Source organism: Lissotriton helveticus, chromosome 4_1 (genome assembly GCF_964261635.1).
Source record: "Lissotriton helveticus chromosome 4_1, aLisHel1.1, whole genome shotgun sequence".
Classification (NCBI taxonomy): Eukaryota; Metazoa; Chordata; class Amphibia; order Caudata; family Salamandridae; genus Lissotriton; species Lissotriton helveticus.
This window is the reverse complement of record NC_136063.1, coordinates 1096057545-1096080354: the sequence shown is the minus strand read 5'-3', so window position 1 is coordinate 1096080354 and position 22810 is coordinate 1096057545. Positions and strand designations below refer to the sequence as shown.

At 45.8% G+C, this 22810-nt stretch overlaps 1 protein-coding gene across 1 annotated transcript in view; it reads left to right on the top strand.

Annotated features, from left to right (window-relative positions):
- The window catches only part of GALNT12 (polypeptide N-acetylgalactosaminyltransferase 12), a 1011450-nt gene extending 995932 nt beyond the window's left edge, over positions 1–15518 (top strand). Inside the window, exon 10 of the mRNA XM_078687689.1 lies at positions 14237–15518. Within this exon, the coding sequence (XP_078543815.1) occupies positions 14237–14374 (138 nt within the window). The 3' untranslated portion in view covers positions 14375–15518. The remainder of the gene's footprint in view (positions 1–14236) is intronic.
- Positions 15519–22810: the final 7292 nt, after the last annotated feature.

Genomic DNA, 22810 nt, shown 5'->3' with positions numbered 1-22810 from the left:
GATCAACAAATTTCCACCCACCCAGCGTGCCCCCAGGTCTCCCAAAAAAAATGGTACCTCACTTGCGTGGGTAGGCATAGTGGCTGCGACATGAAACAGCGCAAAACGCAGCATGGTCGCACCTCAATTTCCCAGTGAAATGTAGCACGATTTGGACAAAAAGACTACCTTTTGTTTTTGCGCCGTAGCTCTGCCAGCACCTAGGGAAACCTAGCAAACCTATACATTTTTGAAACCTAGACACCCAGGGCAATTCAGGATGGGGTGACTCGCCTGCCCACCCCCAGGTTTTGTTACCCAGAATCCCTTGAAAACATAAAAATTTGACCAAAAAAACACATTTTCCTCACATTTCTGTGGTGGAAAGTTCTGGAATCTGCGTGGATCAACAAATTTCCACCCACCCAGCGTGCCCCCAGGTCTCCCAAAAAAAATGGTACCTCACTTGCGTGGGTAGGCATAGTGGCTGCGACATGAAACAGCGCAAAACGCAGCATGGTCGCACCTCAATTTCCCAGTGAAATGTAGCACGATTTGGACAAAAAGACTACCTTTTGTTTTTGCGCCGTAGCTCTGCCAGCACCTAGGGAAACCTAGCAAACCTATACATTTTTGAAAACTAGACACCCAGGGCAATTCAGGATGGGGTGACTCGCCTGCCCACCCCCAGGTTTTGTTACCCAGAATCCCTTGCAAACATAAAAATTTGACCAAAAAAACACATTTTCCTCACATTTCTGTGGTGGAAAGTTCTGGAATCTGCGTGGATCAATACATTTCCACCCACCCAGCGTGCCCCCAGGTCTCCCAAAAAAAATGGTACCTCACTTGCGTGGGTAGGCATAGTGGCTGCGACATGAAACAGCGCAAAACGCAGCATGGTCGCACCTCAATTTCCCAGTGAAATTTAGCACGATTCGGACAAAAAGACTACCTTTTGTTTTTGCGCCGTAGCTCTGCCAGCACCTAGGGAAACCTAGCAAACCTATACATTTTTGAAAACTAGACACCCAGGGGAATTCAGGATGGGGTGACTCGCCTGCCTACCCCCAGGTTTTGTTACCCAGAATCCCTTGAAAACATAAAAATTTGACCAAAAAAACACATTTTCCTGACATTTCTGTGGTGGAAAGTTCTGGAATCTGCGTGGATCAACAAATTTCCACCCACCCAGCGTGCCCCCAGGTCTCCCGAAAAAAATGGTACCTCACTTGCGTGGGTAGGCATAGTGGCTGCGACATGAAACAGCGCAAAACGCAGCATGGTCGCACCTCAATTTCCCAGTGAAATTTAGCACGATTCGGACAAAAAGACTACCTTTTGTTTTTGCGCCGTAGCTCTGCCAGCACCTAGGGAAACCTAGCAAACCTATACATTTTTGAAAACTAGACACCCAGGGCAATTCAGGATGGGGTGACTCGCCTGCCCACCCCCAGGTTTTGTTACCCAGAATCCCTTGAAAACATAAAAATTTGACCAAAAAAACACATTTTCCTCACATTTCTGTGGTGGAAAGTTCTGGAATCTGCGTGGATCAACAAATTTCCACCAACCCAGCGTGCCCCCAGGTCTCCCAAAAAAAATGGTACCTCACTTGCGTGGGTAGGCATAGTGGCTGCGACATGAAACAGTGCAAAACGCAGCATGGTCGCACCTCAATTTCCCAGTGAAATTTAGCACGATTCGGACAAAAAGACTACCTTTTGTTTTTGCGCCGTAGCTCTGCCAGCACCTAGGGAAACCTAGCAAACCTATACATTTTTGAAAACTAGACACCCAGGGCAATTCAGGATGGGGTGACTCGCCTGCCCACCCCCAGGTTTTGTTACCCAGAATCCCTTGCAAACATAAAAATTTGACCAAAAAAACACATTTTCCTGACATTTCTGTGGTAAAAAGTTCTGGAATCTGCGTGGATCAACAAATTTCCACCCACCCAGCGTGCCCCCAGGTCTCCCGAAAAAAATGGTACCTCACTTGCGTGGGTAGGCATAGTGGCTGCGACATGAAACAGCGCAAAACGCAGCATGGTCGCACCTCAATTTCCCAGTGAAATTTAGCACGATTCGGACGAAAAGACTACCTTTTGTTTTTGCGCCGTAGCTCTGCCAGCACCTAGGGAAACCTAGCAAACCTATACATTTTTGAAAACTAGACACCCAGGGCAATTCAGGATGGGGTGACTCGCCTGCCCACCCCCAGGTTTTGTTACCCAGAATCCCTTGAAAACATAAAAATTTGACCAAAAAAACACATTTTCCTCACATTTCTGTGGTGGAAAGTTCTGGAATCTGCGTGGATCAACAAATTTCCACCCACCCAGCGTGCCCCCAGGTCTCCCAAAAAAAATGGTACCTCACTTGCGTGGGTAGGCATAGTGGCTGCGACATGAAACAGTGCAAAACGCAGCATGGTCGCACCTCAATTTCCCAGTGAAATTTAGCACGATTCGGACAAAAAGACTACCTTTTGTTTTTGCGCCGTAGCTCTGCCAGCACCTAGGGAAACCTAGCAAACCTATACATTTTTGAAAACTAGACACCTAGGGCAATTCAGGATGGGGTGACTCGCCTGCCCACCCCCAGGTTTTGTTACCCAGAATCCCTTGCAAACATAAAAATTTGACCAAAAAACACATTTTCCTCACATTTCTGTGGTGGAAAGTTCTGGAATCTGCGTGGATCAACAAATTTCCACCCACCCAGCGTGCCCCCAGGTCTCCCGAAAAAAATGGTACCTCACTTGCGTGGGTAGGCATAGTGGCTGCGACATGAAACAGCGCAAAACGCAGCATGGTCGCACCTCAATTTCCCAGTGAAATTTAGCACGATTTGGACAAAAAGATTACCTTTTGTTTTTGCGCCGTAGCTCTGCCAGCACCTAGGGAAACCTAGCAAACCTATACATTTTTGAAAACTAGACACCCAGGGCAATTCAGGATGGGGTGACTCGCCTGCCCACCCCCAGGTTTTGTTACCCAGAATCCCTTGAAAACATAAAAATTTGACCAAAAAAACACATTTTCCTCACATTTCTGTGGTGGAAAGTTCTGGAATCTGCGTGGATCAACAAATTTCCACCCACCCAGCGTGCCCCCAGGTCTCCCAAAAAAAATGGTACCTCACTTGCGTGGGTAGGCATAGTGGCTGCGACATGAAACAGCGCAAAACGCAGCATGGTCGCACCTCAATTTCCCAGTGAAATTTAGCACGATTTGGACAAAAAGACTACCTTTTGTTTTTGCGCCGTAGCTCTGCCAGCACCTAGGGAAACCTAGCAAACCTATACATTTTTGAAAACTAGACACCCAGGGCAATTCAGGATGGGGTGACTCGCCTGCCCACCCCCAGGTTTTGTTACCCAGAATCCCTTGCAAACATAAAAATTTGACCAAAAAAACACATTTTCCTCACATTTCTGTGGTGGAAAGTTCTGGAATCTGCGTGGATCAACAAATTTCCACCCACCCAGCGTGCCCCCAGGTCTCCCAAAAAAAATGGTACCTCACTTGCGTGGGTAGGCATAGTGGCTGCGACATGAAACAGCGCAAAACGCAGCATGGTCGCACCTCAATTTCCCAGTGAAATTTAGCACGATTCGGACAAAAAGACTACCTTTTGTTTTTGCGCCGTAGCTCTACCAGCACCTAGGGAAACCTAGCAAACCTATACATTTTTGAAAACTAGACACCCAGGGGAATTCAGGATGGGGTGACTCGCCTGCCTACCCCCAGGTTTTGTTACCCAGAATCCCTTGAAAACATAAAAATTTGACCAAAAAAACACATTTTCCTCACATTTCTGTGGTGGAAAGTTCTGGAATCTGCGTGGATCAACAAATTTCCACCCACCCAGCGTGCCCCCAGGTCTCCCGAAAAAAATGGTACCTCACTTGCGTGGGTAGGCATAGTGGCTGCGACATGAAACAGCGCAAAACGCAGCATGGTCGCACCTCAATTTCCCAGTGAAATTTAGCACGATTCGGACAAAAAGACTACCTTTTGTTTTTGCGCCGTAGCTCTGCCAGCACCTAGGGAAACCTAGCAAACCTATACATTTTTGAAAACTAGACACCCAGGGGAATTCAGGATGGGGTGACTCGCCTGCCTACCCCCAGGTTTTGTTACCCAGAATCCCTTGAAAACATAAAAATTTGACCAAAAAAACACATTTTCCTCACATTTCTGTGGTGGAAAGTTCTGGAATCTTCGTGGATCAACAAATTTCCACCCACCCAGCGTGTCCCCAGGTCTCCCGAAAAAAATGGTACCTCACTTGCGTGGGTAGGCATAGTGGCTGCGACATGAAACAGCGCAAAACGCAGCATGGTCGCACCTCAATTTCCCAGTGAAATTTAGCACGATTTGGACAAAAAGACTACCTTTTGTTTTTGCGCCGTAGCTCTGCCAGCACCTAGGGAAACCTAGCAAACCTATACATTTTTGAAAACTAGACACCCAGGGAAATTCAGGATGGGGTGACTCGCCTGCCCACCCCCAGGTTTTGTTACCCAGAATCCCTTGCAAACATAAAAATTTGACCAAAAAACACATTTTCCTCACATTTCTGTGGTGGAAAGTTCTGGAATCTGCGTGGATCAACAAATTTCCACCCACCCAGCGTGCCCCCAGGTCTCCCGAAAAAAATGGTACCTCACTTGCGTGGGTAGGCATAGTGGCTGCGACATGAAACAGCGCAAAACGCAGCATGGTCGCACCTCAATTTCCCAGTGAAATTTAGCACGATTCGGACAAAAAGACTACCTTTTGTTTTTGCGCCGTAGCTCTGCCAGCACCTAGGGAAACCTAGCAAACCTATACATTTTTGAAAACTAGACACCCAGGGGAATTCAGGATGGGGTGACTCGCCTGCCTACCCCCAGGTTATGTTACCCAGAATCCCTTGAAAACATAAAAATTTGACCAAAAAAACACATTTTCCTCACATTTCTGTGGTGGAAAGTTCTGGAATCTGCGTGGATCAACAAATTTCCACCCACCCAGCGTGCCCCCAGGTCTCCCGAAAAAAATGGTACCTCACTTGCGTGGGTAGACATAGTGGCTGCAACAGGAAACGGTTCAAATCGTACGGTGGTGAATTTACATTACCTTATTGCAAAACTACCTTGATTTTGGGGGGGGGGGGGCATCTGAGTTTGTGGCCCGGGGCTCGGTGGTATTCTTTGCAAAGTAGCAAACCCAAACAGTTCTGAAAACTAGACACCCGGGGGAGTCCAGGGAGGTATGTCATGCATGGGTCCCCCAATGTTTTCCTACCCAGAACTCTCTGCAAACCTTAAAATTAGGTAAAAATTGCACTTTTCCAAACTTTTTGGCGTGGGATCGCCGGGCCGGCAAAAAAGTCATACCACCCTGCGTTCCCCTTGTTCTCCCGAGTAAAAGGATACACTTGTGTGGGTGCCCCAAAGCAGAATACGCCAAAAATGAATTTTGAAAAAAGTAGTTTTTACTCATATTTACGTTTTACAAATTAAGCACCCCAGCCTAAGTCACATGCCTTTGGCCCACCCACACAAGTGAGGTATCATTTTACTCGGGAGAACAAGGGAAACACTGGGTGGTAGGACATTTGTTCCGGCAGCGAGATCCCACCCAAAAAAGTATGGAAAAGTGGGTTTTTTGACCAAAATTTCAGGTTTGCAGGGGTTTCTGGGTAGGAAAACATTGGGGGACCCACGCATGCCATACCACCCTGGACTCCCCCGGGTGTCTAGTTCTCAGAACTGTTTGGGTTTGGTAGTTTCCAAAGATGCCTGCCAAGCCCCGGGCCAAAAGCTCAGGTGACCCCCTCAAAAAATAAGATTATTTGGCTAAAGGTAATGTTTTCGTCTCCACAGTATCAATTGGGCCTTTTCATAAAGCAGCCGCTATGCCTACCCACGCAAGTGAGGTAGGCATTTTTATCGGGAGACCTTGGGGAACGCTGGGTGGGAGGTAATTTGTGTGTGCCCAGTGATGCCACGCTTTCCCACACTAAAACGTGTGAAAAAACTGATTTTTTCCATGCAAAAAATGAGGTTTGCAAGGGATTCTGGGTAAAGGAACGTTGGAGGATCCACGCAAGCCATACCTCCTTGGAAGCCCCCGGTTGTCTACTTTTCAGAAATGTGTGGGATTGGTAGGTTTCCCTAGATGGCTGTCTCGCACGGGGCCAAAAACCCAGGTAACCCCTCTTGCAAAAGCTGGTGGACTTAGGGGTTACCTGGGTTTCTGGCCCCGTGCGAGACAGCCATCTATGGAAACCTACCAAACCCACACATTTCTGAAAAGTAGACACCCGGGCGCTTCCAAGGAGGTATGGCTTGCGTGGATCCGCCAACGTTCCTTTACCCAGAATCACTTGCAAACCTCAATTTTAGCAGAAAAAAATCTATTTTTTCACACGTTGTAGTCTGGGAAAGCGTGGCATCACTGGGCTCACACAAATTACCTCCCACCCAGCATTCCCCCAGGTCTCCCGATAAAAACGGTACCTCACTTGCGTGGGTAGCCATAGTGGCTGCAACAGGAAAAGGTCCAAATCTAACAGTGGTGAATATAAAATACCCTGAAGCAATATAACTTTGATTTTTTGGGGGGGAGGCACCTGAGTTTTTGGGCCGGGGTGGGTGGTATTCTTTGGAAAGTAGCAAACCCAAACAGTTCTGAAAACTAGACACCCGGGAGAGTCCAGGGAGGTATGGCATGTGTGGGTCCACCAATGTTTTCCTACCCAGAACTCCTCGCAAACCTTAAAAATAGGTAAAAATAGCAATTTTCCAAACATTTTGGCGTGGGATCGCCGTGCCGGCAAAAAAGTCCTACCACCCTGCGCTCCCCTTGTTCTCCCGAGTAAAAGGATACCACACCTTAACAGAGTTACTCAAAAGTCAAACATTCAAGCACGGCTATCTATTCCTCAAAGACACACACATACAGGTTGGATTTGGCACGAGGGCGAGTGATGGTTCAGTACATAAAATTTAATTAACAAGATATTTCAAAAAAATGAAATACTCTGTCAATAAATAAATGCATAAAAACTGAACCAGTGACTCGCAACTCGTGAGCTGTAAAGCCACGACAAGGCACCAACCGTTTTACAGGCCATTCACGCACCTTTCATACCTGATACAAACCAGACCATTGACACCATCCGAATGGAAAAGCAACACCTAACAACAATCACAATAAGGGGCAAGGTACACCCTACTGCAGAAAGAGAAAAAAAACAATTATTACTGCACACCCATCTAATCCGCAAGCACACACACATACTGGTTGGATTTGGCACGAGGGTGAGTGATGATTCAGTACATACAATTGGATACGCAAGTAATTTCATCAAAAATGAAATACACTGCGTATAATTGAAAGTATGATAAACTGAACCACTGACTCGCAGCTCGTGAGCTGTAAAGCCACGTCAAGGCACCAACCTCTTTACAGGCCATTCATACACCTTTCGTACGCGTGACACATACAAAACATTCACACCGCCAGCCGCGGACCCATCACATTTCAACACTCACACCAGCAAACAGCGCCATTCAAGGGCCCATCACTTTCACACGCCCACATTTCTGACACTGCAACTACACAAAATGATGGACTGTGTGGAGTGTCACTCAACTAGCAGTGTGTGTATTGACCAACAGAAAGTAACTACTCACACACCGCCTGCCGAGCGCCAGTCCACCCACACCACCATCCAAGCACCAGACCATGCACACTGCCAGCCAAACACCACTCAGCGCTCACCGACAGCCAACTACCACTCCACACACACCACCAGCCAAGCATCACTCCACGCACACCACCAGCCAAGCGCCACTCCACAAACACAACACCATCCAAGCACCACTCCACACACGCCGCCAGCCAAGCACCACTCCACACACACCGCCAGCCAAGCACCACTCCACTCACACCGCCAGCCTAGCACCTAACCATACACTCCGCCAGCCAAGCAAAAATCCACGCACCCCCCCAGCACAACTCCAATCCATGCACTATGCCAGCCAAGCACCAGACCACGCACACCACCAGCCAAGCGCCATCCACTCACACCACCAGCCAAGCACCTAACCATGCACTCAGCCAGCCAAGCAAAAATCCACTCACCCCCCCAGCACAACTCCAATCCATGCACTATGCCAGCCAAGCACCAGACCACGCACACCACCAGCCAAGCGCCAGTCCACGCACACCAACAATCCAAGCACAATCCTGCACACACCACCATCGAAATTAGAATTTTTTAAAGAAATACCGCAAATCAAATGTAGAAACCTACAAATCTGCTAACACAAATTCAAAACCTAAATGCTTTGCACTAATGGAAACCTAAAAGCAAACAAAAAAATATTACAGAAAACAGACCAGACAGTACACTTACAAGCTCAATGAAACTCCCAAAACTTCTTTTGTGTGTGGTACGATTTAAAACAAGCTGGCACACACAATCCAGGATTTGAAGGACAGTCAGGACAGTGCATACGAGACTCCCTCCGCACTTCTCTTCGCCAACAGACTCTACATCTTTTAGTGGGATTGTCTTTTGCAGTTGTGGGAGGAATGTATTCTGGAAAGTGGCGATCTTTCAGTCTAGCCACTTCCTCCACCACTCCAAATCTTGGCACTCTTGCCTGTTCCACTAGTACAAGGCTGCCTATTATAGTCTCCTGAAAGTTAACAAAAGGCATCTTTGACTCAGGACAAGATTTCTGGAAAACAACAAAAGCATTAAAGGATGCCAAGTGGAAAAGATGGATAGCCAACTTCTTGTACCAAACGTAAGCCTTTCGAAGAGCAGCATAAGGTTCCAACCTCTGATCTACTCTGTCAACACCACCCATGTGCCTATTATAGTCTAAAATGCACACAGGTTTACGCACTTCAGCAGTCTCACCCCGAACTGGCAGAGCTTCAGTGCTTTCGTCATGGATAGTAGTCAGCATGTAAACATCTCTCCTGTCTGAAAACTTCACAGCTAGAAGCTTCCCACATCGCAATGCAGTAGACTGTCCCCGCACAAGCCTTTTGCAAACAAGTTCTATTGGAAAACCTTTCCGGTTACTGCGCATCGTACCACATGCAACAGTGCCCACTTTGGCCAACTCCTTGAACAAACGCACACTAGTGTAGAAGTTATCTACATATAAATGGTGGCCTTTGTTAAATAATCGTCTACCTAGTTCCCACACAATTTTCTCAGTCACTCCAAAAGTGGACGGACAAGCAGAAGTGTTAATGCTGGAATCCTTACCGGTGTACACCCTGAAATTATAAACATATCCAGTCTCACTGTCACACAGCATATACAGTTTGATGCCATAGCGTGCCCTCTTACTAGGAATGTATTGCCTAAAAACCAAGCGGCCCTTGAACAATACCAAAGACTCGTCCACAGCTATTTCTCTTCCAGGTGCAAACATCTCAGGAAAACGATCAACAAAGTGATCAAGGACAGGCCGAATCTTAAAAAGACGGTCACAATCAGGGTGATCGCGTGGCAACGCTAAATCATTATCAACAAAATGCATCATGCGAAGAAGAAGCATATATCGATCACGAGTCATAACTGCTGGAAATATAGATGTTGCCATCAAGGGACTAGTGGACCAATAAGAAGACATTGATGGCTTCCTTAGCAAGCCCATCAAAAAAGTTAATCCCAAAAACTTCTTCATCTCTTCAACATATGTGGGAGACCAATGGGTAGCTCTGGAATGGGGCTTAAGGCTGGCACTGTGGTCCCTCAAATACTGCTCTGCATACAAATTAGTTTGCTCCACAATCTCCTGCAAAAACTCATCGTCAAAAAACAACTGAAAATATTGAATTGGCAAAAAATTGTCAGTATCCACTCTACACCCTGGAACACCAGTGAAGTCTGGCAATTCCGGCTGCACCATGCCAGGGGCAACCCAGACGTCATCACTAACATGAGGAGAAGAAGCCACCCTAGCCTGCAGGCCAGATGCCTCTTGCTGCACTACATCAACGGGAACACTAGCATCCCCAGATGCCTCTTGCCTCACTACACCAACAGGAATACTAGCATCCCCAGATACATTTTGCATCTCTTCACCAACAGGAGAACTCACATCCCCAGCTGCCTCTTGCATCTCAACATCAACAGAAGAACTCGCATCCCCAGATGCCACTTGCTGCTCAACAACAACAGAAAGACTAGCAGCACCAGATGCCTCATGCTGCTCTACAACAGGAAGACTAGCAGCACCAGATAACCTTTGGCGCACCACAGCAATGTGAAACCTTTTGGGCGCAGCCTTTACCACACTTGCCTGTTCCTGACGTGAAAAAAAGGGAAACCTTGAGGACCTAGGCTGCCGCTCACATGGCTCTTGCCTCTCTACCGGCACATCAATGTCCCTCTCTACCACAGGCACTTCATCAGCACTAGAAGAAGAATCATCATCCGATGATACCATGCGAAGAGAAAACTCACTGCCTGAATCTTCTGCACCTACCTCATGCTCCGAATCGGAGTCAGTGTCTGGACCATGGTCAGAGGAAGACTCAAAAAGCAAACTAACAACCTGCTTAGCAGTAATCCTGCGAGCAGCCATTATCCTTACAAATCAAGAAGACTACACACACAAGTGAACAACAACCTACACTGTGCAAAGGAAGAAGTAAACAAGGTAGAGTCTTCACACAAAAATCAATACACTCAAAAACAATTCAAATCTAACCAAATATAAGAAGACTCACCAGCACCTACTCTGCTGAAACACAGCAAAAAGAAAGGAAATCCCACTGGAAAAAAAAAAAAGTATAGATTAGACAAAGTACACATCAAGCAGCAATACAAAAAAAAAGTCAACAATCAAGAAACACAAAGCCACACACACAGCAATAACTTCACTTTTCATAACAACACATTTATCTAGGAAAAATAGTACAAAAAACATTTACTTACCAAGCACATGCAACTACACAAGCTGCAAAACCAGCATTAACCGAACCACAACCTACACCAATACAAACAGCAAAAGCCTGGATCAAAAACAAAGAAGAAAAAAAATAATTTAATACTACATTTCACAAACAACATAACAAATGAATAAACACTACACAAATTTACCCCCAAAATCACATCCACACAGATGGGCCATCAAAAAGGGCAAAACGGACAAAAGTACGGGTTGATTTGCCCACCGGGGGGAGGCCAGAAAATCTAAATTTAAAATCCGACCCACCTGAAAGCGACCCTTGCACAATGGGTCACTTCCTACAATCTAAAATAAAATCCCTGGTGCTAGTGGGGGCATTTCCACCGCACAATCGCAATGCTGTGCGCGACAGTGAGCCAGAAATGCCCTGCAAAGAGACATCAGAAGAGAGGAAAATCACTTACCTCTCCCCTGATGCCTCTTTGCAAACCCCCCCAAATATCTCAAAACCAACCTAACACCTCCAGGCGCAGGAAGCAAATGGCTTCCCGACCGCCTGGGAATCCCTGAAGATGTTGGCGCGTGCTGTGCGCGCTGACATCATCAGGGATTCTCAGGGGGAGGGGGACAACAGAATTACTGTGGTTCACTGCGATGCTGGACAGAGGCACTTGCATCCTTGATTTTCACAAGCGCAATCCTAAAACAGTTCCTATAACCAGGAGCTTCTTTCTCCCCATCTGCTGCTCTCAACAGTCTCTGACCATTTATACACATAAGAGGCATGTGAACTCACACAGAAGATCCCCGTTTGGCAACGCCCACCAACTAGCGGAGTGCACCATCTTTCCTAAATTTACCCACTATGATGGACAGCTCACTCAAGGGACCTGTGCACACATTGGTGCGATGGCATAGTAACACACACGGACACTGGAGACAAAGCAAGCGCTCGAGTTGCAGCACAAATTCAGGAAAACATTCATCAGCCCAAAAACATTTGTGACCTTCCCACTATGATTCACAGCTCACACAAGGGACCCCTGCGCACATCTGTGCAATTGCATAGTAACGCACACATGGACACTGGAGACAAAGATGGGGCTCGAGTTGCAGCACAAACTCAGGAAAGCAATCATCAGCCCAAAAACATTTGTGAACTTCCCACTATGATGAACAAATGGTCTCTGCTTCCAGATACCTAAGAGCCTTGCTAGTTTATTCAGATAACAACCAACACACACTGGGGTCGATTGTGAAAATATGGTATTGTGTACAAAAAAGGGGAGAAATGCTCCTCTTTTAGGTGTCCCCTCACTCACCAGGGTTGCCCCACGGTGACATGCTTCATCATTGGGGCCATCCCAGTCCTCTACGGGCTGGGGCGTGCTGCGACTTGCGAAAGTTACGTAGGAGCACTTTATTAGACTATGTGTGGTGCATGTGTATTTGAGGAGTGGACTATGTGATGTGTGAAATACCTGCCCAGTAGGTTTACAATAAACTTTATTCTTGCCTCTAGGTGGTAATAAACGGGGTGCAAAGATAGGCTGCCCTAAACGTAATGTGTCCAGATGTACCTATCAACTCCTATCGTCGACATGTTTCGTGCATACCCCAAACACTATGATGGACAGCTCACACAAGGGACCCCTGCGCACATCTGTGCAATTGCATAGTAACGCACACATGGACACTGGAGACAAAGATGGCGCTCGAGTTGCGGCACAAACTCAGGAAAACAATCATCAACACAAAAAAAATTGTGAGCTTCCCACTATGATGGACAGCTCACTCAAGGGACCCCTGCGCACATTTGTGCAGTTGCATAGTAACACACCCATGGTCAATGGAGACAAAGATGGCGCTAGAGTTGCAGCACAAATTCAGGTAACAATCAACAGCCCCAAAACATTTGTGAGCTTCCCACTATGATGGACAGCTCACTCAAGGGACCCCTTCGCACATGGCATAGTAACACACACATGGTCACTGGAGACAAAGCATGTGTTTGAAAAGCAGCACACAAAAAAAAACATTCATCAGGCCAAAAACACTAGTGAGCTTTGCCTAGGCAGCACAGGTGTGTTTTTTAGCCACTTCAGAAACACACATCAGTATAAGTAATGAAGGACAGAGGCACTTGCATCCTTCATTACAATGAGCACTATTATTTTACTTTATAAATGACCCCCATCAGCATTTTTGTAGAAAAAACGGCCTTTCAACAACATTGCAGCCAAGAGAAGACTTCATAGATAATGTTCCCCCAACAAGGGGAGCGACCCTTCCCCAAGGGGCCGCTCCCCGAACTACGAAATTGATCATCAATCAAAAAAAAAAAAAAATCCCTAACATTCCTGCTGCACGATCGCACGATCGTGCAGCAGGAAACCTCTAAAATGCCACCGAGGGAAAGGAAAAGCCTTTCCTTTCCCTCCTTAGAAGTAATACTGCAATCTCCCCCGCCCCAGCCGCAAAACTAACCTGTTTGCAATCCGACGCGCAGGAAGCAAATGGCTTCCCTGCGCGTCGGTAAACAAATGGAGCCTCCGGTGACGTCAGCGCGCCTCGCGCGGACGTCATTGATGACGCGGGCGGGGGGAGGCAGGGGAAGGTCTTCCCCTGCCATCCCCGCAGAAACTAAAAAAATCGGGCTGACTCGGGGGGAGCGCTGGCGCTTCCCCCGAGGGTGGGGCTCATGACGAGCTGGGCTCGTCATGAGCGTGCGAGGAGGCTACGCCATGACGAGCCCAGCTCGTCATCAGCCCCGAAGGGGTTAATCAAGTCCTCTAATTGCTATCCATAGTTGGGGTATTTTGGTCTCTTATTTTTGTCTGGTTTCGTAGTCCAAAGTCCAACATAGCGATATGCTTTTAGACTATGTATTAACTCTTTTCCTCCTGGAACAATTTTAGGGTACACATCAGTTGACCCAATTTGAATAAACCTGCGATTCACATAGATTTATAAAGGTTTGTTAAGAGATTAGAGATGTGGCACAAACGTCTGTAAATTGCGAGGCCTTATGTGGTAACAATGATCCTGATTTGAGCTCAAGTTAGCTCCACACACCTCCATCCATTTTTTCTCATCAGTTCTTTTTCCTGATGTCAGATATCTCAATATGTTCTTAGCCAAAAATAGGCCATTAATCAAGAGAACCAAAATTACTCTAGTACTGCTATCCCTTTGTGCTAAACATACAGATTTTACTTAGAATAGTGTAACAATGCAGCGCTTTCAAATTAAGATTATCTCAAAATTTGAATTCTTTAAGTACAAGTAAATTGATACTGTTTTTCTTCTTTTTCAGGATGGTACTTTGTTCCATGTACAAACTCAGAAATGTATTCAAGCAGAGATGAAAGGTCACAATGGTAATCCAGCACCATTACTGCGACCCTGCAGCGACTCAGATGACCAAAAATGGGTTTTCAGTGAGAGAAACTGAGCCTAATGTTGCCTCTGAGAGAGAAATTCTGTATTTTTAGATCACAGTCCAATCGTACCATACAGGATTTATTTTTATAGATAGAATTTGTTGAATACGGATTTGCTATTTTTTTGTGACCCAAAGACTGTTGACCTCGGCTGTCAAAATGTTATCACTGATTATTCGTTTTAAAATTACTGCCGTTATAAAGCACTACCTCCTTGCTCTAGGACTATCCACCATAGATTATGCAATTCTAGGGCGTTATTGCATAGAATGTGAAAGATGTTACATTGATGCTGTGGGGCAGTTTGCATTAGCATGCATGCACTATGTGCCGTAAGTGGTATTTCAAAATTAAGAAATGAACAGTTGTGCCATATTTGAACCACCCACACATGAATTGAATGACCTATTTTAAAAATGTTTAACAGAAATATTCACATTGATTGCAATTAGTGCACTTGCGTATTTTTTTAATCCTATATATTTTTTAAAACATTGTGAAAAATCGTTCTGAATAAAATACTTTTGTGGGCACTTAAGGAAAGTTATAAGAAAGGGACTGGAACTTACATTCACTGTGCTTAAAGGTGTGTTGTGTCGGTTTTTCGATTCTGTATAAGACATTCACCAATGTGCCTCTTGTACGAATAACCTACATGGATGTCCTGAACTCCTAACTCTATTTAAGCTTAAGAAACACACAACATACAGTTACTTAAAGAATTCCAAGTTTTACTTTGGCATTACTTTTTTGATTTCCACTTTGACTTACAAAATAGAAATGTCAGAATAATATGTATATTTGATTTATTATGGGCTGTCTTTTTCAGTATAAGAAGTCGTCAAGCCTTTGATTAGGTGAGACATGGTTTACACACATTTTAAATATTTCTTTATAATTCATGTTTAAACTGTTAAAATGTGGGGAGGGATAGTATCTTTAGTGGACTTTCTGGTAGAGTACATAAGAACATAACTATTTTTGATGCACAGTTCATTGGTGCTTATTTATTTTAATATTTGGGAACAATGGATTTTTACATGTACTCAGTTATGGAAGTATGAATGATTGTTTTAATATGCACTTTCAGAGTTTTCTATATTTTTGTGGGGCAGAATATTGTTGTAGAATATAATAAAATTATTTAGAAAATGAGCAATATACTTCTCCCTATTTTTATTAAAAGTGGTATTTTCATCCATTACAGATAGTCACTTACTTGTGAGATATGGTCACCTCTAATCTAGTGCCACCAACTGCTTAGCCAACAAGAGAAGCAGTGTTGCAAATCCTTTGATCAGTTTTTAGATATCCAGCACGTAGCCCAGAATTGCTAAAAGAGATGCAGAAAAGGATGTTGGGGTCAGTTTCAACTCCAAAATTACGAATGGCTTACCGAAAAAATGTGTTGAAAAATTGCCTGTTACCAGACACTACCTGTCTACATTTAGGGCATTCTGCACCAGGTTATTGGGCACATATGGTAAGTATAATGTGGAAACAAATTACCTAATAGCCTGTCTGCTATTTTAAAAAGAATGGTTTCTCTCTGCACAGCAGCATCCCTGATGTTTATCAGTGGGTATTTTTCTGAAGTCCTCCATCCTAATAATCAACATTGCAACTAGAGAGGCTGCGGTGTATGACGGAGGCTTCCAAGAGCATGTATTAGGATTGTATCACTAGAGATAATATTGTATGTTCTGGTGTTGGAAAGTAAGCAGTCTGAAATATGTGAAAATATTCTCTATAAAATTTCCCCTTCCCTTTCTTTATATTGGTTCAGTGACATATATAGGCTAACCAAGTAAGCTATTGCTTGTTAGAAAAGGATACCTTTAATCTTCTGCTCCAGTGTCAGTGGGGTAGAGGAGTTATCTAGTTGGACAGTAGCTGTAGAAAATACCAGGGACAGGATACCTCTCCTGTCCTGGTTATGCCTAGTTGGTGACGGTGATCATGTTGAAAGTTTGAGTGCCTTTTGCAGCTTCCATGCCTCAAATAGATCTCTCTCAGCCACCAAATTGTGGTGTGAGGGGTGATGATACCCAAATAATGCAAATGGTATTAGCTCAACAGGTCAAAGCTCGTTCCAAAACCCTCAGCCAAATGGAGAAAGAAAGATGCAAAACTGCATGGTAACCCAAGATAAAAAGGGAAACGTCAAGGTGCCCCTAAGAAATAAACAGTGCCGATGCGAGCCATCATCTTTGTTGTCACCAGTGTTGCCACTAGGCGCATGGAATGAACCCCTGCTAAATCGATGTTATGCATGATTTGAAGACATTTCACAGAGGGGCAAACATGACACATTCTTGATGGCAGTTCTTGCCCCGTTTTGATTGGTGTTTTTTGGTGGGTTTTTTTCACTGAGGGGCACCTTCCCTCCTCGCAGCGGCTCACCTTACTTTACAGTTTCACTTGTGCAAGCAATCCTACAACTTTAATCAACTTCCAGTGAACCTAAATAAACAAAACATTGTCTGCTATTCTAAAGAAAACAAAAGTTAAATCAACACTCATGTTATTAAGGTTTTTACGCCTTTCAACTTTTCACAGACAAAGAATTTTCACAGCTACAAATGAAGTCTCGATCAGTAGGCAATCATCTAATCAATGTATCTTCCCTATTTGCTCAATTGGTTCTGCCAACTTTAATTAATATTAGTAAATTCACAACAATTCATTAAAATCCCGAACTCAATTGTGTAGTCAATGGTACCTTACGACATACACCACAAATCTCTAGCAGACAAGAAAAACTATAAAGTGTATTCTACACTTCATCAATTTCAGTATCTCTATCATGGAAAAGTCAAGCCTTATAACCTCTTCAACGTCTTCACAATAAACACAAATAATTCATTCAACTTCAATACTCGACATTATCAACAACAACAATTACAACTGCAACGCGTAACCCTGTTAATACTGACACCTCTAAAACCCCTATTAATACTCACATCTCCAATACAGCAACCGCCTTCAAAACTCCACCTCTGTCGACCTTCAGAATCTTAGGATTGGGCTACAGGATTTGAGCATTATTCTAACTCTGGTAATTAATTTACTCATCTTCTCATAACGTAAACCGTCTCTCTGCTACCAAACTTATTAAAGTGGAAAAAGGTTTACCAACCTCAGGGCTAACCCTGATGCTTTCTCCCTTACAATGAATATTTGTTGTCGTTTTAGAGAAGAAGAGTTAATACATTTCTTCAATAATAATCACAATAACTATTCCAATAATTTTATTCAATAACTAGTTTTATTAAAGGTTTAAAGGATTTTGTTAATTGAATCTCTTAGTAGATCATCTTTATTGAATATCACAAGTTAAATTCAGATTAATCTTAATAGTCAATATATGACAGAAACATAAAATCCACAATGATAAATCAAATCAAATAAAATATTGTGTCAAAATGTATTCCATAAAGGAATGAATTCCTATTTTAAGAATCAAGTAAATGGAGTTAGTGAGAGTGTTAGAACTGGGATTTCTGGTAGGCTAAGGCTGACGCCAAAGCCAGGCAGAAACCACCATTCTAGTCAGGGCAAGGGAGTCACACGCCAAGATAACCCCTGCTCACCCCCATGGTAGCTTGGCACGAGCAGACAGGCTTATCCCGGAGGCAATGTGTAAAGCATTTGCGCAAGCACACAACAGCAACAACATCTTAGGCACACCACAAAAGGAACTCCACACAAGGTTATATAAAAATAACTTCTGTATTGTTAAAACACATCAGATAGAAATCACACATGTACATTGTGCCAACTGGCACGGGCAATATTCACAAGGGATTATGTACAAGACAGGGCCACATAGGCCACTGTCAGGAATCAACACTTTTAGAAATAGCACTTCTAGAACATAGAATATAGGATATAAAATCACTGTAGCACAAATTAGCAAGTATAGCACACAACCAGTAACTACTGGTAACAGGTAAGTACCACCTACGCAACCCTAACCACCTTAGGAGAATGTCACGCAGGGGACCAGGACCTCACTAGGACAATCTGTACTGGAAAGAACAACCACCTAAGAATAAACTACATTTAGGGGTGTAGGCAAGAACAAAACACATGATGTATAAACAACACATTCAGAGGTATAAGGAAAGAAAACACATGATGCATAAAAACATTCAGAGGTGTAAGGAAAGAAAACACACGATGCATAAAAACATTCAGAGGTGTAGGAACAAGGAAGACACATGATGCCTAAAACATTCAGAGGTGCCAGAACACAACTCAATAGCGCAGAAACACATGATGCCTAAAAACATTCAGAGGTGTAGGAACACGGAAGACACATGATGCCTAAAACATTCAGAGGTGCCAGAACACAACTCAATAGCACAGAAACACATGATGCCTAAAAACATTCAGAGGTGCAGGAAAAACCACACAATTGCGAAAAACTAGATAAGCCACTAACTGTGGCAGTCCCTAGGCCAACTGGCCTTGTTGGGGCTAGGACGCCCTGTGTCCAAAAGTCAGGGGCCTAAACGGTGCAGTTGCCCACTAATTGCTGGGCAGCTGGGACATCAGCTAAACTGCGACCAAAACTGCACCTGTCGCTGGAGCCACCAAGGCTCTGGAAACCACTTAGGTAAGGGTTGAAGCTCAAAATAACATAGGGGGGGCTCTAGGAACCATGATGAGCCCAAGCAGCAGCACGCCCCTGGCAGGATTCAAGTCAGAAACAAGAACATTTTGTAAGGGACACAGCCCCTTTTTATACCATAAAATCCTTTGTCTAGCAGGGTGCAGGCAGTGTGAGAACCAGCTACAACTGGTTATAGGGAACTCCTTTCAGTGTGAGGGGCAGAGGCGACAGCTGCCCAGCAGGAGGGGGAGCCAGCATTGTGGCAGGCAGGCACAGCCCTATTCACTCCCAGGTGCTATCTCCTCCCACCACTCTAGTTGCAGATGCAGTCATTCAACCAAGGGCTGACTCGGACAACCTCCTGGGGGCTCCCCAGCCCCTGTCACCCTCAGACCAGAGAGTCAATCCACAAGCAGGCCCAGGCACTCCTGGAGCCAGGCTCCAGCCAATCACGTGCCAGCAGACTCACTACACATGCACACCCATGTCTAGAAGTGGCATTTCCACACTAGACACGTTCATGCCGCATACATCATTACGCAGCATTCAATCTCACGAGTTCGCACATACCAAACTCGACCCTGCACTCCCCACACATCAGGAACTACCATGGTCACACATATTCCCCATGCATTCCTATGGGAGGGCAGGTCACTCACCACACATACACAGAGAGCTCACACACTTTACACTGTACCACAGTGAAAAAGTGCGCAAAGGCCTAAAATCACCAACACCAGGTCACAGAAACAGGCTAGGCAAAAGGAAAAAGTTTCGGGGTGAACCTGCCAAAAAGGGCCAGGTCCAACAGAGAGAAAGCATAAAGCCTCAGCGTTTACGGGGCTGTGACCTAACTGGCCAAGATGGCGGACATCCCTCCATGAGCTCTAGCTCTCCTGAGTTGAATTTGCAGTAATCCGGATGCTGGCACTTATAACCCTAGCCCCAACAAGCCAGTCTCTTTCTCCCTGCCCTCCTGACTCTGGGGGTCTTGCTTGCTCGCCTGGGGGCTGCAGGAGGTGCCTGAGCCACGCTGCATTTGGGGCCTGTACAGCTGCAGAGAGAGATGGTTCGGGTGCTACCCCAGGCCTTGGGGGTGATGGGACTATCAGCAGGCATTTGCCTGCAAGGATTCTCCTGCTGCTGCGGTCCCTGCGATGGCAGAGCTGTTTCGCTGAGTGGTGTCTCCGACCCACAGCAGTGCTAGCTGTGGGCATGGCCTGCCCAAGGATTGCTGCGAGCTGCCTGGAACTTGGCAGATGGTGAACCGTACATGGCTGGAGCCCCAGGAGCGTGTTCAGTGGCTCCGTGACCTTTTTTGGGCCTATTGCTGGTGACGGATCCCCAGAGCAGATCTCCTAGCACGCGGGGCCCTGGATGCTACCAGGGCTCCAGTGGTGTCTTGCTGCATACACCATGTGGTCTGGTCACCTCTTGTGGCTCCTGGCTTCCCAGTGGGGCATTTGTTGAAACACTTTGGGACTCTGTTAGACTTCTCCCCAACCCTTGTTCCTACTGATGGTGGTCGTCTGCTTTGGACGGCACTTTGGATAGGCTGTGCCTAGTTTGATGCTGGTGGGGCCTGCTCCTCTGTGCTACCTAACCTCCAATGTTTTCTCCTCTGCTCTGTGGTCTGCTGTCTATGACTTTTCATATTTGTGGTGCTTCGACTGGGACCTGAAGATCCCCCAACTGCTTGTGCTGCTGGGGTAGGTTACTCTGTGCAAGCAGGTCAATGATGGACCCTCCAACTAATGCATCATCTCTGCTGATTGGCCCCTGGCACGTTGGTGTCTTGCCTATGGGTGTATTTCCGTTTCATGGGCTACATAACATCGCCGGACAGCATGGGGAAGGGGAGTCCTCCCTCCACATCAATGCAACCCAAACATGCTAAGTACACAACCCACCCACCCGATCTCTCAGTACAGTGAGTCTGCGGCTTCCCCTCCCTCTTTGCCAGAGGGCCCACTGAGTGCAAATTACATTACCTTGGCTTCCAAGTCTTCTGATCCAGCCTGGATTCTAAGTTAGGGGAGGATGGCGTTGAGGTGACTTTCCTGCACCAAGATCTGTGCAATGTGGCGGACCATGTGGCTAATGCTGAGGGGTGTTTCTCCGACCTCGAGAACTCAGCCTCTACCCTAAAAGCAGAGGTAACTCGCCTTACGATGGCGTCCCATAACCTGGGGCTCTGAGTTGAAGACATGGAAAACCGAGACTGCTGCAATAATATCCAGTTCGTGGAGTTCTTGAAGGGGCGGAGGGGCATCTTCTGTAGACCTATTGGGGAAATTAATCTTCTTGTGATTGTGAGACCTGGAGGGGCATTGGTCATCCTGCTTTGTAATGGGACGTGTTCACAAGTCCCTGATGGCAGCTCCTCCGCCTGGGGCCCCTTCATGGCCGATTATTGTCACTGACCTAAATTACAAAGATAGGAATGTGATCCAGCTCTATGCCTGCGAATTGGCCCCCACAACCTTTCAGCCATACATATTTTAATCTCCCCAGACTATACTTGTCTGGTACAGTGCCAGTGCCTGTCTTTTGAAGTTGTGTAGCAAAAACTGAGAGTGAGGAACCTCAGTCATATGCTCCTGTTCCCTGCCAATCTTATGGTTATCCATGTTTCTGAATTCTATTTCTCCGACATGGGAGTGATACTTTCTGGGCCCAGCGATGTGCCATGGGATAGACGGACCATGGGGTCCCTTGCCTCCTACGTACCAAGAATCCTAGTCTCTCTCGTGACCCCATTTAGGAGGCAGCATCTGTTGTGGAGTCGGATCTTCTGGTCCTGTCGAGGCTCTACTTTCTTCCCAGGACTCCTAAGGTGATGCTAAGCCTAGGCCTTTTCCAGGGACTTCTTCGCTGTCGATTGAGTTTTACGGATCTCTTGAGCCAACAGCACTGTATCCTTCTTCATCTGGACTCCTCCAGCAGTGGCACATTGTGTGGTATGTGTGTGCCCCCGTGTGGTGATCGTTTATGGTTTTTAGTCGTGTTAGGGGAGTGTATGGGGTGAGGAGGGTGGTTGTTTTTTTTTGGGGGGGCAGTATGTTTGTATGAAATGTAGGCTCCCTGCGGCTCCCTGTCCTTATGTTCCCACTGGATGCCTAATTAGCCCACACCCTGGCATTCCTGAGCACTCGTCCTCATGCGGGTTCTTAAGATAATGACATGGAATGTTATTGGACTTAATTACCCTATTAAATGTAGTGCTGTCCTGGGGTTTGCGAAACACCACACACCTTTTGCGGGAGACCCATTTCCTCGGTACCCACTGCTCCTTTTTGACCTGATATGGATATAATAGGGTATACCACGCTGGCTACCTGAGGGGATCCCAGGGGGTAGCTATCCTCATCCACAAGCTCTTGCCTATGGCAGTCACTTATACTACTTCCTACCCTCAGGGTAGGTTTGTTACCGTTGAAGGGATGATTGATGGTCAGGTTTACCATTTGCTGAATTTCTATGTATGCCTGCGAATTCCTGGCCCTACGCTCGATGCCTTGCAGAAAGTGTTGCCTGGAGCTCCCAGGAGATCACTGTTGTTGGTGGTGATTTTAATATGCTGATGTCCCCTGCCCAGAGAGTTCCAAGGTTCTGCCTGGCCCTGCATCCGTTTACCCGGCTTATGGATTGGGCATCTGGTTTTGAGGTCTGTGATATTTGCTGCACCTAGCTCCCCCACGTCCGAGCATATACACATACCTCAGCACACACAGAACCAATTCACCATTGACTATGTCTTTATGCCTGCTACAGATGTGCTTCTCACTGCTGGTGCATATATCCTCCTGCAAGGCTTTTCTGGTCACGC